The sequence below is a fragment of the Puma concolor genome, chromosome E1 (genome assembly GCF_028749965.1).
Source record: "Puma concolor isolate L17-30 chromosome E1, mPumCon1.1.hap2, whole genome shotgun sequence".
Taxonomy (NCBI): Eukaryota; Metazoa; Chordata; class Mammalia; order Carnivora; family Felidae; genus Puma; species Puma concolor.
In genome coordinates, this window is record NC_141680.1 from 45,514,680 (window position 1) to 45,531,224 (window position 16,545).

Consider the following 16,545-nt stretch of genomic DNA (forward strand, 5'->3'; position numbering starts at 1 on the left):
CTGAGCCACCCAGACGCCCCTCACATAATTTATTTTTTAACTATTCTTTATGACTATCCTGTTAAGTAGAAATCTTACAATAAAGAAAGAGAAAAGTGAAGTTCGAGGAAATTGTACCTTACCTAAGACCCCACAGCAAGTGTTGGACTCCATGTGCAGATATTTCTTTTACTGTATTGTAGTTTAATGGTTCAGTTTCAAAATTCATTCAATGCTGTAACTTACCGATTAATATTATCGTGATCAGCACACATGTATTGAACACAAAAATATGCATAAAGTAGGCCGTGAGAAATCTTAAAATCTAGATGAAAAGATAGGTCATTGACATGAAAATATAACTAGTATTCTGTAAGGGCAAATTAGTGATGCATATTATTTTAAGAGTTTGGGTGAAGATTAGATTCCTACGAAAAAAATGGAGGAACTGTGAAGGAAGGGTAGCATCTTGCTTGATAGGTAGAGGGAAAGCCAGAAAACATTGACACCTAGAGATTTAAAAGGGAAGAAAAGATCAGAGGTGTAAGTAGGATTTGAAAGATAAGGAATGAGAGATAGTTGGTAGGTCTACATTGGAGGAGCTGTTAAATGTTTTGCTCAAAACAGGTCTCAATACACTCTTTGGGCAAGAGAGTGTCAGGTACTAAGCTGTCTCTAAAGATTGATTTAACAGTGGATTGGACTAAGGAGCCACTAGAAGCAGGAAGATCGTTTATTTAATCCATTCAGTCAGCAAATGAGTGACACTATGCTGGTAACCAAGACAGGTAAATACTGGTCTCTGACCCCAGAGAATTCACTGAAGAAAGACAGCTGAGCAAATAAATAACTACAAATTGTGCTAAATGTTAAGGAGGAAATGTACAAGGAGGCGGTAGAGCGTTAAGGTGCAGTGACTTAATTTAAATAGGATGGCCAGGGAAGCGTGTGTTCTGACATGTGACATTTAGGCTGAAACCTACAGGATTAGAAGGAATCAGCTGCTGGAAGAGTTGGCAGAAGCGTCTTTCAGACAAGAGGAAGAAGCTGTGAATGGTTCTAGGGTAGGAAATAACACATATGTTTAAGAAACTGAAAGGCCTTTCTGGCTGAAGTCTAGTGAAAAAAGGAGAGACTGGCAAAAGATGATGTTCGAGTGATGGTCATGGACCAGATCATTCAGATTCTTTAATGAAAATAAAGGTAAGGAATTTGAATCGAGTTCAAAATATAATGGAAACCAATGAAGTGTTTTTATTTATTTATTTATTTTTTTAATGTTTATTTTTGAGAGAGAGAGAGAGTGAGCAGGGGAGGGGCAGAGAGAGAGGAAGGCACAATCTGAACAGGCTCCAGGCTCTGAGCTGTCAGTACAGAGACCAATGTGGGGCTCGAACTTGCGGACTACGAGATTATAACCTGAACCGAAGTCAGAGGCTTAACTGACTGAGCCACCCAGATGCCCCCAATGAAATGATTTTAAACAACAGAGTGATATGATCAATCTAGTCACTCCCGTTGCAGTGTGGAGATTGGATTGAGAGAGGGAAAGAGTGGTATTTAATAGTATTTAGAAACATTTGGAAATAATACAGGCCTGGGGAGGTGAGGACCTGAAAAGGGTCCTCAGTATGGACTAGTAGGGAAAAATGAATGAAAGAGATATGCTAAAAGGGGAAAAAACTGTGGTGTCTGGGTTTAGAGAGAAACAAATGAAAACAGAACCATGGGTTCCAACTTAGGTTAATGAAGGAATGAATCTAGTTGAAAGTATATTTATTTCAAGTTAGTAGCAATGATGGTACCTCAGAGACTATCCAGAGAAATAGGCACATGAGAAAAGCTGGAGCTGTAATTTGGCCATGTAATTGCCTCATGGAGGTAACAGCTGGATAACAATCAGGAGAAATAAATCTCAGAGATAATATAGAGAAGAAAAAGCAATGACCAAGACCTTCTAGGCTAGATTCTTAATCTGTTTAGTCAATTTCTTTACTTTGATTGTTTTATCAATCTTTGAGTTAATGCTAATCCCCTTAAGGTAAAATGAGAAAGATTTTACCATCTTATGGATAGATGTCGCATATCATGCATAAGTCACTTCTCTTTAATTGATAAATGTAATATAATTCCTGAAGAGATGTTTTTGTGGGAAGGTGTTGGAGGAAATGATTGACAGCATGATCTTACAGTTCTTCCAGAAGAATAAGAAGAGAATAAGGAGAAAATAGGAGTTGGAAAGGATGTGGTGAAATGAATGGCTTTTTTTTTTTTTTTTTCACTTCCTACGTATTCGTGTAAATTGGGCCAATTCTTCTGAAAGAAAATTCTAAGAGGGTTCATTATTAGGATTCCACTGAATTTTGGTTTAGAAAGATAGGATGCAGTGGAATACTATGTGGTCATTTAAAAATAATACTCCTAGAATAATATGCTGACAAGGGAAAATGTTGAAAATACATTGCTAAATGAAATGAAACTTGATATTAAAGAGTATTAAGACCAAACACCGTTAAAATGTAAATCATTAAGCACGTGGCATGGCGTGTACTCATTCTGTAATTGGAAGGAAGGAGGCTAATTAAGACGTGAGGGCAGGTAGTCAGCTACCCAAATTGTACAGAGGACGGTGAAGGCTAAGATTATTAGATCTGACAAAGAAGGGGGTTGAGAGGTTATTTGCTGTTCTTTGTAATAGCAGAAGCATTGTGCTCTGCATCAGAATGTTTGACCTGTAGTCTCATGTTTTCTTCCTCATGATCTTGGACAAATCACTTCATCTAAATATAAAATACAGGTATATGTGCTGAACTATAGATAATAGTACATGTCCTATATATTTCGTAAGATTTTTTTGTGGCTGTCAAAAGAAGTAATATAGAAGTACCCCATAAGTTATAAAAAGTGGTCAAATGTAAAGTAGTATCATTCCAAGAGGGCTATGGGGGCTTAAAATAGAGATTGGGTGATGAAATAGGGGCAAGAAATACTAAATTACTCATTTGAGAAGCTCAGTAATACAGAATGGAGGGAAGTAGAATAGTAGGTAGGCATGACAATAGGCTAGAGGAATGGAAACATTAAGGGAGCAGAGGAGAAAATACATTAGTCAATAATCAAGTAACAATTAGTGAGTCTATTTGGTATGCATGGTAGAGATCGTAGAAGTATTATAGCACACGGGTCTTGTGCTCATAAGGGAGGTTATGGTGAGATGAAAGAAAAAAGACATTTAGAAGATTGTATACTAGATCATGTGGCACCAGCCACAAGAGCTACAAGAATTTAAGTATAATGAGAAGAATACATCTTATATATACTGATATTATGCCATTATTATATATCATGGTATATCAGAATGAACTATGATAATCTGGGGAAGCCTAAAGGAGCAGATGGACCTTGAACCGGTTGCTGGACTGGGGAGAGAATTTAGATGTATATTCTAGATGAGGAGACTAGCCTGCCCAAAGAAAACATGTGAGAATGACTTAGATGTCTGTGAGGAATAAAGTAGAAAGATGTGGGATAGATTTGGGAATGCACAAAATCTGAATGATAAAATACCTACTTTATAACAGTGCAAATTATAATATGGCTGAGTTTGTCTTTCCCCAAATACATAATGGAATTACTAACTACCTTATAGCTATCATATTTTTAGGTGTCTATTTCTAGGCAGAAAAGTTTTACCTGAATACAAAGGCAGTGTCAGCACATTTTGTACCTAGGAAGTACAGTCATCACAGTCAGAAGTTATAAATCCATATTCCAAAGTGCTAAATTCAGATTGATTATATACTATTAGAGAATAAATACGGGTTTTTCCTAGACAGAATACGTAAGTACTTAAAGTGCTAGGAAGGATAGTTAACCTCTAAAAAAAAAGCTCTCTAGGATCTTTCACAGCATCAGAAATTACGATCATTAAGACATTCTTTTGTATTACCTATCTTAGGCCACTATTAAAGTATTGTTATTAAATAAGAAGGAAACTGACACGGAGGGGGAAGCAAAGCTCTCTCTTCTGTTAACATTGGTTTCCAATTATTAAAAAAATAACAATTCTAGGTTGATGGGGGGTGGGAGGGAGGGGAGGGGAGGGTGGGTGATGGGTATTGAAGAGATGGCATCTTTTGGGATGAGCACTGGGTGTTGTATGGAAACCAATTTGACAATAAATTTCATATATTAAAAACAATAACAATTCTATCAGCAGATTAATTAGCGGTTACTTGTGTATACCAAGGTTCTCAGCTCTAAGTACAAGAGAATCAGTATAAGACAAATTAAGTTTAATAAAGGGACGGGAAAGAGGCAGATTTGAGGTGGCAGTGACTAGGGGCAGCAGAGAGATCCCTGGACACATACTGAAAGGATGTAAGAAACTTGAGAGGCAAAGATAGATGGACAGAAGGAGACAGATATCAAGGCTTAATTTCTACTATGAGTTTGCCCTATAAGTGATCTATTTTGTAGGTATACAATGAGAGTTAGATGTGTATGTACCTCAAGAGAGTGTTTAAGGTGAATGCTTAAAAAATGCTAGGTATCTATATTAGTTTTTTGAATCATAGTTTAAGCTAATTGTTTAGAATTTGCATCTAAACTGAAAGTATTTTCTCCGGATAGAAGTTAATGAACTTGCAAAGGCGTTAAACAAAGTCACCAATGAAAAAGTTGTTGTTGATGATATAAAACCTATACTGAAAGGCTTGGGGATTTATTTGCCAGAGGAAGAATTGCAGGAGATGCTTACATCCATTTCTCTGGATAGTAAGTATTTCTTTTCTGAGTCATTTATTCCATATCACACTCGTGTTTACTTTCACTCATAAACCCACAGAGCTGATTGATTAGGAATCAGATGCAGTGAGTTCAACAACATTAGATTTTCCCTATTAGGCTTGGCTGAGAATTTGCTTTGGATTAGTCTCATATTGAATTATCCTAGGGATGTATAATCTTCCTGTCTTCATCCCATCGCTTTGCCTCCTGAGGTTTGAATCATACGTTTTTATTGGACAGGAGCTGTGCAGCTCTCTCAAGCCCCTGAAATGCAGGGCCAAGCCTTAGTGTGGTGACACACACTTACCAGTTTGGTTTCCCCACGGTCCTCAGAGGGCTACAGTGGTGTTTTTGGAATCCTGCCAGTGGGAGGTTTAACTTACATGCAGAGCAAAGGGGTACTTTTCTTCTTCTTCAGTTCCAAATACATGGCTAATAAAAAACAAAAGATGCACACTTCCTTTACTAATATATCTTTGCTTATAAGTATATATATAGTCTCCATTAGGTATTTCGGTTGGGGTTTGGTTTATGGTACTTGTAGGGAATATCTTCTTCCCTCGTAACATAGATAGTGGTAGTAGGACTTGTAATGCTGAAAAATTCAGAGAATGTCATACCAGAGAGGAAACTTACCAAAAAACAATGGTCCCAAGTGGTTAAAATGTGTGTAAAATTCATGAAACACTCATTGGCTCTACAAGAAAAAAGACTGCAAGAGTTATCATAATCATGTTCCTTTTTATAGTCTGAGGTGTGTTTAGCAGAATCAGAGTTAGAAAACAGGACTAACTTGGTTCTGAAGATTTGGTAAGCATGCATATCTTTTGACCTCATCCCTTTGTATCTTTGGGTGAAAGACCATTCATTTCTTGATGTTTCATTTTCAGACGAGGGGAAAGTGAACTTAAAAGATTTCCTGACTCAGTTAATGAAAATGCCATATCTTACAAAAGTTCAAAGTAAGTGAGAATTTTTTAACAATAAAAATTTTGAGTGGAATCCTTTAGCTTTGATTATATGCATTTGTGCAGTTTTCTAATGCTGAAGCACATCATGTATGTAACAAATGTACTTTGGATGATGAATCAGGAAGGGATCCTAGTCCTGACCTTTTCTTGACTTAAATTTTATGAACTTATAGTATTTTTCCATCACTCAAAAGGGATTAACTAAGTGTTAATAGCTGAATGAATAAGGAAACCATAAAAAGGATGAGATCATGCCATTGCAGACAACATAGATGGACCTAGAGGGTATTACGCTAAGTGGAATAAATCAGACAGAGAAAGATGAATGCCATATGATTCAAATTATAAGTGGAATCTAAAAAAAGCCAAACAGGGTCACCTAGCTGGCTTAGTTGGTAGAGCATGTGACTCTTGATCTCAAGCTTTTAAGTTCAAGACTGAAATTGGGGGGGGGGCGCCTGGGTGGCTCAGTGGGTTAAGCGTCCGACTTCGGCTCAGGTCACGATCTCACAGTCCGTGGGTTCGAGCCCCGCGTTGGGCTCTGTGCTGACCGCTCAGAGCCTGGAGCCTGTTTCAGATTCTGTGTCTCCCTCTTTCTCTGACCCTCCCCTGTTCATGCTCTCTCTCTGTCTCAAAAATAAATAAATGTTAAAAAAAAAAAAAAAAAAAGACCCAAATTGGGTGTAGAGTTCACTTAAAAATACAAAGAAGAATTATAAATAAATAAATAAATAAATAAAGCCAAACAAAACAACAAATAAATAAATAAGCAAATAGCAGAATCAGACCTATAAATACAGAGAACAACTTCATGGTTGCCAGAAGGGAGGGTCTTGAGGGTTGGACAAAAAGGGTGAAGGTGAGAGGGAGATACAGGCCTCCAGTTATGAAATGAATAAGTCACAGGAATAAAAGGCACAGCATAAAGAATACAGTCAGTGATATTGTAATAGTGATGTAATGGGACAGATGGTTCACACTTGTGGTGAACAGAGCATAACGTATAAACTTGTCAAATTACTAAGTTGTATACCTGGAACTAATGTAACATTGTGTGTCAGCTATACTAAAAAAAAAAAAAAAAAATCAATGTTACCTTTTCTTTTTTTATCCTATTATATGTTCATAAAAATGGGATTTTATCATGAGAAGATTAACTATTGAAACATGTAGGAATATGTTGAAACATACAAGCTTCCTCCATATTTTGTAAGAGGTATTCATCTCATTATTCCACTGCCTTAGCCATGAGGCATTGAATGTAATCTGGTTTTAATGTGTTCATTTAATTGACATCTCCAACTGTGAGATATCTGTGATATCTGTGGAACTTCTGGGTCTCCTTGGAGCCTTTGTTCTTGAGATTAATTGAAATGGCTTAATTTCCTCTAAATTTTAATTCCCAAGATTGAAACTGAACAAAATTCAGAAGGCCTAATTTAGGTAGCTACAAAAATGAAATTATTCCCTAGAGTGTAGGTGTTTAGGATGTGACCCAAATGGTATGTTTTTTCAACTGACAAAATATTTTGTCCTTAATCTCTGGTTTTCTGAATGGGATCTATAAAACTCTCCTAGGTATGTGGTTTATAAGCAAATCTCTTACAGGATTAATGTTTATGATGTGATAGTGTTTATCATAATACGTTTAAAATGTGTTTTCTTACTTGAACAATTGAACCATGATACTTTCAGAAATGAATGTTACCTTTTTTTGGTATTGATAGCAGTGCTAACTAATCCTTCCATTATTTGGGGGACTTTTTGTATGTATGTGTTGGATATATCCAAGTATCCACTGAATGAAAAAAATTAAGAATAGTCACATCAAACTATGGCTGGTTATCTAATTTTTGGCAAGAGAATTGCTAGAATTACTTTTATGCTTAGTTATCCTAGCTTTAATGGAATTCCCAGCCTCTGATATGCCAGAGATGAGTATAAGCGGATGTCCTGAGATTCCTTTATATGTAATCATTCCTCAATCTCAAATTAAATATTTACAATGCCCTGTTTAGCCTAGCGCCTAAACATTCTATGAAATCAGATAGCCTGCACTTCACACTTGGCTTTACATTTAATAACTGTGTATGCTTAGACAGACTAGCCTCTCTAAGGCTAGGTTTCCTTATCTGTTAAATAAGGGAAATATTGGTAACAACCTCACAGAATCTTTGTATTAAAATGGGATGGTGGAGGGGTGCCTGGGTGGCTCAGTCAGTTAAGCATCCGACTTCAGCTCAGGTCATGATCTCGCGGTCTGTGGGTTCAAGCCCCGCCTAGGGCTCTGTGCTGACAGCTCAGGGCCTGGAGCCTGCTTTAGATTCTGCGTCTCCTTCTCTCTCAGCCCCTCCCCCACTCCCACCCTGTCTCTGTCTCTCTCAAAAGTAAATAAACATTCTAAAAATTTTTTTAAACGATAAAATGGGATGGTGTGTATAAAGCACTCAGCATAGTGCTTAGCAAGCACTAAGCTGAATACTTAATAAGTGGTAGAAGTAGCAGTAGTAGTACTACTAGTAGTAATTATTGTCACTCAGGACCCACTGAATATTGCATATTTTTTAACTTCATGTATTGCATATTTTTTTGAATATAGAAAAAGAAGGCCCCTTGAAAACTTTGGCCGCCATTAGGAAAAATGAGGTCACTCCTGATGATCTAGACTCCATGATGAAAAATATAGGAGTTCCATTACCCCAAGATGCGATTCAAAGATCCCGGAAGAATGTGGCTATCACGGGTGAGTATTTAACATTTCTAGGTATCCTTTATCTTAGCTGACATGCATGTGTTTGAACTTTTCAAGAATCCTTAAAGCGTTTATCCACTTCATGGATTATCCGAGCTCTTTTCTACCAACTACCCACTTGGGTTCTACTTATTTTAAGTAGCATCATACAGAGGAGGATCTATACGGTAGGAGGGTATGTGTCTGAATGATACGCATGAGTCTGTCTTTTTGATGGAATCTACAAAATATCAAACGTTTTTCAGTATAGCAATTACAGTTGCCAATCTCTGTTCATATTCCTTGTTCTCTGACATGCATGTTTTCTTTCAGAAGATGGGAAAGTGAATTTAGAAGGGTTCATTGGCAATTTAGTCAGTTCAGGATTTTCATTTCTACCTGAAAGTAAGAATTTTCAGTTGAATGGAGATAGCTAATGATATGTAGGTTATAGATCTCTTGGGAAAACCCTAGCTAGATTTTGAGATGGTCTTAAACTGATTTACCACTGGCATAATTTTCTAGTATCTTTACTCCACACATGTCAAATGTGTATGTAGCACATGAGAACATGCCCTTTAGAGAGTTCTAGTTACCTCTTCTGCCTAGTCTGAGACCAGAGTCTTGACTGCAGTTATCTTTCCACTAAGGACCTTGTGAAGAAAAAAAATCACATTAATTAAAATGACTAAACCAGCACTTAGAATTACACTGTTTGCAAGTTACTCTACTTTAACTCAAGTGTAATTGTGTGAGACATATGAGTATGATAAATAGTGGGTTCCTGATATTGATTTACAATAATTCTTCTTTAAGAAATGAGTGAAAATCTTTGTTACTGTTAGGAGAATTTTTCTTCAGGTTTGTTTTTTTTCTTTTGTTATTTCAACATTGTTTTCTTCGGTTATTTCTTTGTATGAGCTCCATGTTTTTGCCCCTAGTTTCTCTTTATACACTAATTCAAAGTTTAATTTTAGCACAATGTTTGTCAATTACAATGTTAAGGACCCTTTTCTTCTTTTGGTTTGCATAGTATTTCTGTAACCTTAAGCCTCTGAATTCTCTGATAAGCTGCCCTTTCTTGCCAGATGGTGCTGAAAAGGAAGGAATGATTTACATTTTGCACATTTAAGTGAGAAGAATATCTCTGACACCAAGCCAAAATTATACACACATTCAAACCACTTCATATTGTCCATTTTTAAGTGCCCTCTATGGTTGCAGAAATTCAAGGTTTACTTCTTTGACCATTTCCACCTACTTTTGGATAAGCACATATATGTAGCTTTGATAAGCAAAAAAATATTTATGGAGAGATGTTTTGTAGAAATGCCTGGGATCCATACCTGAGCTGAGATCAAGAGTCGGATGCTTAATTGATTGAGCCACCCAGGCGTCCCTAGAAATGCCTTTTTTGAGACAACTTCCTGATAGTATATATCAACTGCTTTTGGGAACTGGTGTTAAAAATAGCCATATCAAGAGTGTCACTATATCTTCAGAAGATGTTGCCCATTAGATTATTTAGTGATGAAAAGTGTCTTGAACTTTAGATGATTGATTGATTGATTGATTGATTGATTTTTTAGAGAGAGACAGGGCACGTGTGCTCACCAGCAGGGGAGGGGCTGAGGGAGAGGGAGAAAGAATCTTAAGTAGGCTCCATCGTGAAGCCTGATGTGGCTCTCCATCCCACAATTGACCATGAGATCCTGATCTGAGCTGAAATCAAGAGCTGGATGCTTAACTGACTGAGACACCCAGGCACTCCTTGAAATTTAATATCAGAAAAAAAAATTCTCTCTTCCAAAGACCAGTGTGCTTCTTTGTGTAGGTAATAACCTGAGTTCCCTTTTATGCCTTAGCTTCCAAAAAGTTTCAGATCTAAACTTAATATTTAAGCACTATTAACCATGTTGGCCTTGTTTGTTATTTACTACCTTTTTCTCATGTGTTTTTGATGCTCACATTTCTCATTATGATTGTTGTATTTTCTATTTCTCCATGAAATTTTGTCAGTTCTGTTATATACTTTCTAGACTCTCTAATTTGGCTCATCTGCATTTATGATTGTTATATCTTCCTGATGAATTGGCTGGCAGAGAATACCGAATGTATCATATTGGAAGAGAAATCACTTTTTCCTCTGAGTACAAGCTGAAAATTGATTCCTCATTCTATGGCTACATGACTCTTTATTTACCACATTTTTTTAATGTTTATTTATTTTTTTGAGACAGAGAGAGACAGAGCATGAACGGGGGAGGGTCAGAGAGACAGGGAGACACAGAATCCGAAGCGGGCTCCAGGCTCTGAGCTGTGAGCACAGAGCCCGACACAGGGCTCGAACTAACAGACCGTGAGATCATGGCCTGAGCCGAAGTCGGACGCTCAGCCGACTGAGCCACCCAGGTGCCCCTACCACATTTTACATACTGGCTCCTAACTGTTCCCTCAACATCAGCCAGTAACACTTCTTGTCTAATATCATATGGGCTGTACTGGGTTAAATGTTCCTGTGCTTATAGCCATATTCTCTTTAAAATGATCAAAAGAACATGTTTCTATTTCTGATAGAATAACTGAAAGTGTGCATCTGAATACATGTCAAAAGACTCTTCTTTTCACACTGAAATGGAATATAGCGATGTGAAGATAATAGGAAGTATTTTTCTGAAATTGAAAATTATTAGCATTTCCCATTCTCATAGCTTTTACCGCTTCTATTTTTCTCCTAGGAAGTAAGGTTGATGACAGCAACTTAGACACTTTTCTAGGAAACATGAAGATGGAGATGTCAGGTAAAGAGTTTTGTAAGATTCTGAAGCACCTGTCAGTGGAAGGGGACATAGACATAGACATGGTTCACATGGTTCTATGTTGTGAGAAGTCTTTTTATTAATGTAAACTTCTTAGATATAAAATTCTTATAGAAAGAACCATAGAAAATGATAAAAATAAAAAAAAAGTTACCTTAAGTGTTATGCTTTAGGCTCTCCTCCTTGAGAATAAATGTTACGGTTTCCAAAAGTTCCATTTGGGAGGTGTGGAAGAAAGATGGAAATGTATTTGCTATGTTATGTTAGTACTTTAGATCCAAACTTACGTTTCTAGGAATACTTTGGCAACCTTTCCTCTGTATCACTGATTCAAAAAGCATCATTAAGATCCCACAATATTCTTTTTATTATTTAAAAAAAATTTTTTAATGTTTTCTATTTTTGAGAGAGAGAGAGAGAGAGAGACAGAGCATGAGCGGGGAAGGAACAGAAAGAGAGGGAGACACAGAATCCAAAGCAGGCTCCAGGCTCTGAGCCATCAGCACCGAGCCCGACGAAGGGCTCGGACTTTAGGAGCGGGGTAGCATCCTAAACTGCCACCGTTACCATGTATACCCAGTCCAATCCACCACGAAAGGCCTGGCACACAACATTCTGCTCTTTAAACTTTTTTTTTTCAATTTTTCCTCCTTTCTCCTTTTAAAATGCTATTCTGCACTTTGAAAACAGAATCAAGACATGATAAAGAATCAGCTTCCGAAGAAAAGGATTTCTATAGAATAAATACAGCTGTATTACACTGCTATTAAATAGCTCAATGCAGGAAAAAATTTACAAGATACAAGTTTGTTTGTTTTTTACAATATTAAAAGGCAGGAGTTTCAACTTTATAAATCTAAGAACATTTTATGCATAGGGTAACGTGCATTACTGTCATTTAAAGAAACACTGACAAATCCTTTAACTTGCAAATCTGATGAAAAAATATCAAAATGTTGAAAGTTGTGGAACAACCTAACCATTAAGCAATTTATCTACTATTTTTATATGATTACAAAATGTGAGGAGCACCTGCGTGGCTCAGCCGGTTTAGTGTCCGACTTCAGCTCAGTTCCTGACCTGGCGGTCGGTGAGTTTGATCCCCGCTTCGGGCTCTGTGCTGACAGCTCAGAGCCTGGAGCCTACTTTGGATTCTGTGTCTCCCTCTCTCTCTGCCCCTCCCCCTCTCACGCGCTGTCTCTCTGTCTCTCAAAAATGAATAAATGTTAAAAAAAATCAAAATGTGATAAAAAGCCCTTATCTTGCCTCCCCCCTTTTGGTGATATGATCATACCTGAGACGGTCACAAGGTTGACCAAGGAGGGCGATGAGCGAGCAATGGGAACCACAGCTAGGACCAGACAGGGTTCCACAGGCAAGGGGAGCATGAAAGTGGAAGGGCCTAACTGACATCGACAGGGAACTGGATGTGAAGGAAACAGGACTAAATGAATCAGTCTGTAAAAATGGAATTATTTTTACATGAGATGACTGCTCATGTCCCAGACCCCCTAGTTTGCAGAGAAGTGGGAATAGAGGTGAGGTAGTCCTAACGTGGACTTTATAGACCAGGGCAGGTAATAAAAGCATTTTGAATGGCAATACTGGTGTGTAGGGTTATGTACCTGGTGGGGTGGAGCACAGAAAAGAATATGAAGGCACGGGCGGAGCGGGGGGAGAGAAGTACAGTTGTAGTAAAAATCATGGGAAATTGTTGATTTCTTATGCTCTGTTTCACAGTTAAGAATTTCATGTGTTTGAGGGGCGCCTGGGTGGCGCAGTCGGTTAAGCGTCCGACTTCAGCCAGGTCACGATCTCGCGGTCCGGGAGTTCGAGCCCCGCGTCGGGCTCTGGGCTGATGGCTCAGAGCCTGGAGCCTGTTTCCGATTCTGTGTCTCCCTCTCTCTCTGCCCCTCCCCCGTTCATGCTCTGTCTCTCTCTGTCCCAAAAATAAATAAACGTTGGAAAAAAAAAAAAATTTAAAAAAAAAAAAAAGAATTTCATGTGTTTGAATCTCATTATGATCTCTGTAATTTGTACCTCATTTTACAGCTGATGGAACAGTTGAACCTAATAAACTAATGAATAAAGCTGAAACCGTTACAGGTAAGAAGTTGATATAAAACTGAGAGAGCAATGCTTTAAACTTCTTTAAATGTTTTATTGATTTGCGAGGGGGGGAGGGGCAGAGAGATGGGGAGACACAGAATCAGAAGCAGGCTCCAAGCTCTGAGCTGTTAGCACAGAGCCCGATGCAGGGCTTGAACCCATGAACCATGAGATCATGACCTTAGCTGAAGTCAGACACTTAACCAACTGAGCCACCCAGGCGCACCTGAGATAGTAATGCTTTTAAAACATATTTTTGCAACAGTATTCTTAGCAATATTTTTTAAATTATTGAAGTGTAGTTGACATACAACGTTATACTAGTTTCAGGTGTGCAATGTAGCGGTTCAATAATTATCTATTTAACTGCTCACCATGGTAAATGTCGTTACCATCTGTCATCATACAACGTTATTATATTACTGACTATATTCCCTATGCTGTACTTTTCATCTTTGTGACTCTGTTTACCTATTTCATGCATCCCCCCCCCCAACTCCCCTTTCCTCTGGCAACCAACAGTTTGTTCTCTGTATTTATGAATCTATGGTTTAAGAAAGTGCAACTGGGGGGAGAAATAGAGATAAAGATCTCTCTCTCTCTCTCTCTCTCAAAAAAAGGTTTAAGTGTTCTTGCTGCCTGCTGCACATCCCCGTCATCTCTACCCTCAACCCCTCTTTCTAATCAAACCTTGATAGGAGGTAAGATAGAAGAAAAACTCTAGATGTGTTGATGGGATGGGAGTGAGGGTATAGAAAAAACCAAGGAGACCTTTTGTCGTGCTTCCTATTTGGAACTCTGGGATGTCACCACCTCATTGGGTGTCCAGACAAGATGCCATTTTCACCAGAATAGATATTGTGGTATGGTGTTCTTAGGCAGAGGGAGGGCTGGAAACAGGCCGCCGCTTTGCCCCCTTTGGCTTTGTGTGGTATGAAGGATATCCAGTTTTCCCACGTACTCCCAGTAAGCAATGTAGAAGGTTTCTCAGAGATGGAGGTCAGTGGGTCTGCCATGGGACACCAAGTCAAAGGGAGAGGTGATCCCTCCAGAGGCTATGGAGTAGGCAGTATGGTCTCGGGACTAATAGAATACTTGACTGAGACACAGAGGACCTCATCACCAGTGAATGCTAGGGCTTAGCCAACCAAGTTAGTGAAGGAAGGACCAAAGAACCTTGACTTTGCTAAAAAACAAAACAACAACGACACAGACCACAACGACACAGACCACAAGTTTCTCAGGCCATCAACTTCAGCAGGAGATGTCAGGACTCATGAAATGGGCTGTCAGGGCTCATGAAATGTGGATTTTGTTGAAGAAGCTATCGAGAATCCAGAGGGCAACCCAAGGTCTGGCCGCCCTCCTTTACGGGCAGCAGGACCCCCAAGCTTTCCCTGATACTACGAGGAGGCCTCTCAGAGCGGACGTGCGGAAAGATTTGAAAAACTGAGAATTTCCCAAAATAAACTAGGTCAACCAAAAAGGAACTTTTTTTTTTTTTTTAATTTTTTTTTTTTTTTTCAACGTTTTTTATTTATTTTTGGGACAGAGAGAGACAGAGCATGAACGGGGGAGGGGCAGAGAGAGAGGGAGACACAGAATCGGAAACAGGCTCCAGGCTCCGAGCCACCAGCCCAGAGCCCGACGCGGGGCTCGAACTCACGGACCGCGAGATCGTGACCTGGCTGAAGTCGGACGCTTAACCGACTGCGCCACCCAGGCGCCCCCAAAAAGGAACTTTTTATATTAAACCGGAAGAAGCTAGGTTAACTCTATTTTTTAAGTTTTTGTTTAAATTCCAGTTAGTTAACATACAGTGTGATACCACTTTCAGATGTGAAACTGTTTCTCCGCCATCACCTGTTTCTCCTCCCCTCACCCACTCCCTTCAGGTAGTTAACAGACTTTTCCCCTCCTCTTCTTACCAAATAGGATATGGGAAGAAGGGGGAAAGGGAGCTTCCTTGTGTCATTTTTTTTTTTCCCTTTCAACCCTCTGGTTCACAGTAAAACGAAATGTTAGATTTTCAGGTTTGCTTTATAAAAAGTAGCTTTTGAAAATTAAAAAAAAACCCTCTTTCCTCTGAGTTATATAAATTCTATGGCTGAATAGGAAAAATTTTATGGAAGAAAAGGAATATGAAGAAGAAAAATACATGAGTACAATTTACAATGTCATACCTGTTCCACATGTTTCAACATGGCAGGATGTCACTCACAGCTGCTTCAAGGGGAAAAGATTTTGACCTAACTTTTATATTATTATGGAGATAGGTATTCCAGATGTATAAGCCAAATGAGAAAAGTGCTTCTTTATGAAACTTAAGCAGTTTTATGAATTCTACTTCTCTTTCTCTGTGATTTGAATTTTGCCTTGTCTTTAGCTAACAGGAAGCTGTATCATTGTGAAATCTTACCTTTCCAAGGTGAGATTGATGATGAATCAACAAACCACTCGCAATGGATCACTTATTGTCTTACTTCCTAATCGTGTGATAAAGAATCCTGATACTCTCCAACATATGGATTCAATATAATTGAAATTATTTTATCTTGGCAGGTTGTTTTCTTTGGGGCTTTTATATTGATCTTATTGATATGAATTTTAACAAATTTTCCAAGACAAGAGACAGAATTTATTACTGCAGGTTAATTGTGAAATGCAGAATAAGAATGTAATTATTCTGTGATTTTGGTTAGCACAGGCAATGAATCTAGTTAGAGCTAAAAAAAAAAAAAAAAAAAAAAGGAAGCCAATGCTACTTTGGCTTAGATGTAGTTATTAAAATGTATCACGCGGGGCGCCTGGGTGGCTCAGTTGGTTAGGTGACCGACTTCAGCTCAGGTCATGATCTCCCTGTTCGTGGGTTCGAGCCCCACGTTGGGCTCTGTGCTGAATGCTTGCCTGCTTCAGATTCTGTGTCTCCTTCGCTCTCTGCCCCTCCCCCGCTTTGCTCTGTCTCGCTCTGTCTCGCTCTGTCTCTAAAAAATAAATAAATGTAAAAAAAAATTTAAAACAAAACGTATCAAACGTCTGCTACATACCTGACAGAATTCTAGATCTTTTCATAAGTGTTATTTTATCTTCACAGAAGCTCTGCAAGATAGTCTCATCTTTGTTTCATACAACAGAAAACTAGGACTCA

At 38.4% G+C, this 16,545-nt stretch overlaps 1 protein-coding gene across 1 annotated transcript in view; it reads left to right on the forward strand.

Annotated features, from left to right (window-relative positions):
* The first annotated feature begins 748 nt into the window (after positions 1-748).
* The window catches only part of LOC147574427 (uncharacterized), a 28,535-nt gene continuing 12,738 nt past the window's right edge, over positions 749-16,545 (forward strand). Inside the window, exons 1-6 of the mRNA XM_086685472.1 lie at positions 749-767; positions 4,612-4,755; positions 5,658-5,729; positions 8,338-8,481; positions 11,208-11,270; positions 13,341-13,394. Of these exons, the coding sequence (XP_086541598.1) occupies positions 749-767; positions 4,612-4,755; positions 5,658-5,729; positions 8,338-8,481; positions 11,208-11,270; positions 13,341-13,394 (496 nt within the window). The remainder of the gene's footprint in view (positions 768-4,611; positions 4,756-5,657; positions 5,730-8,337; positions 8,482-11,207; positions 11,271-13,340; positions 13,395-16,545) is intronic.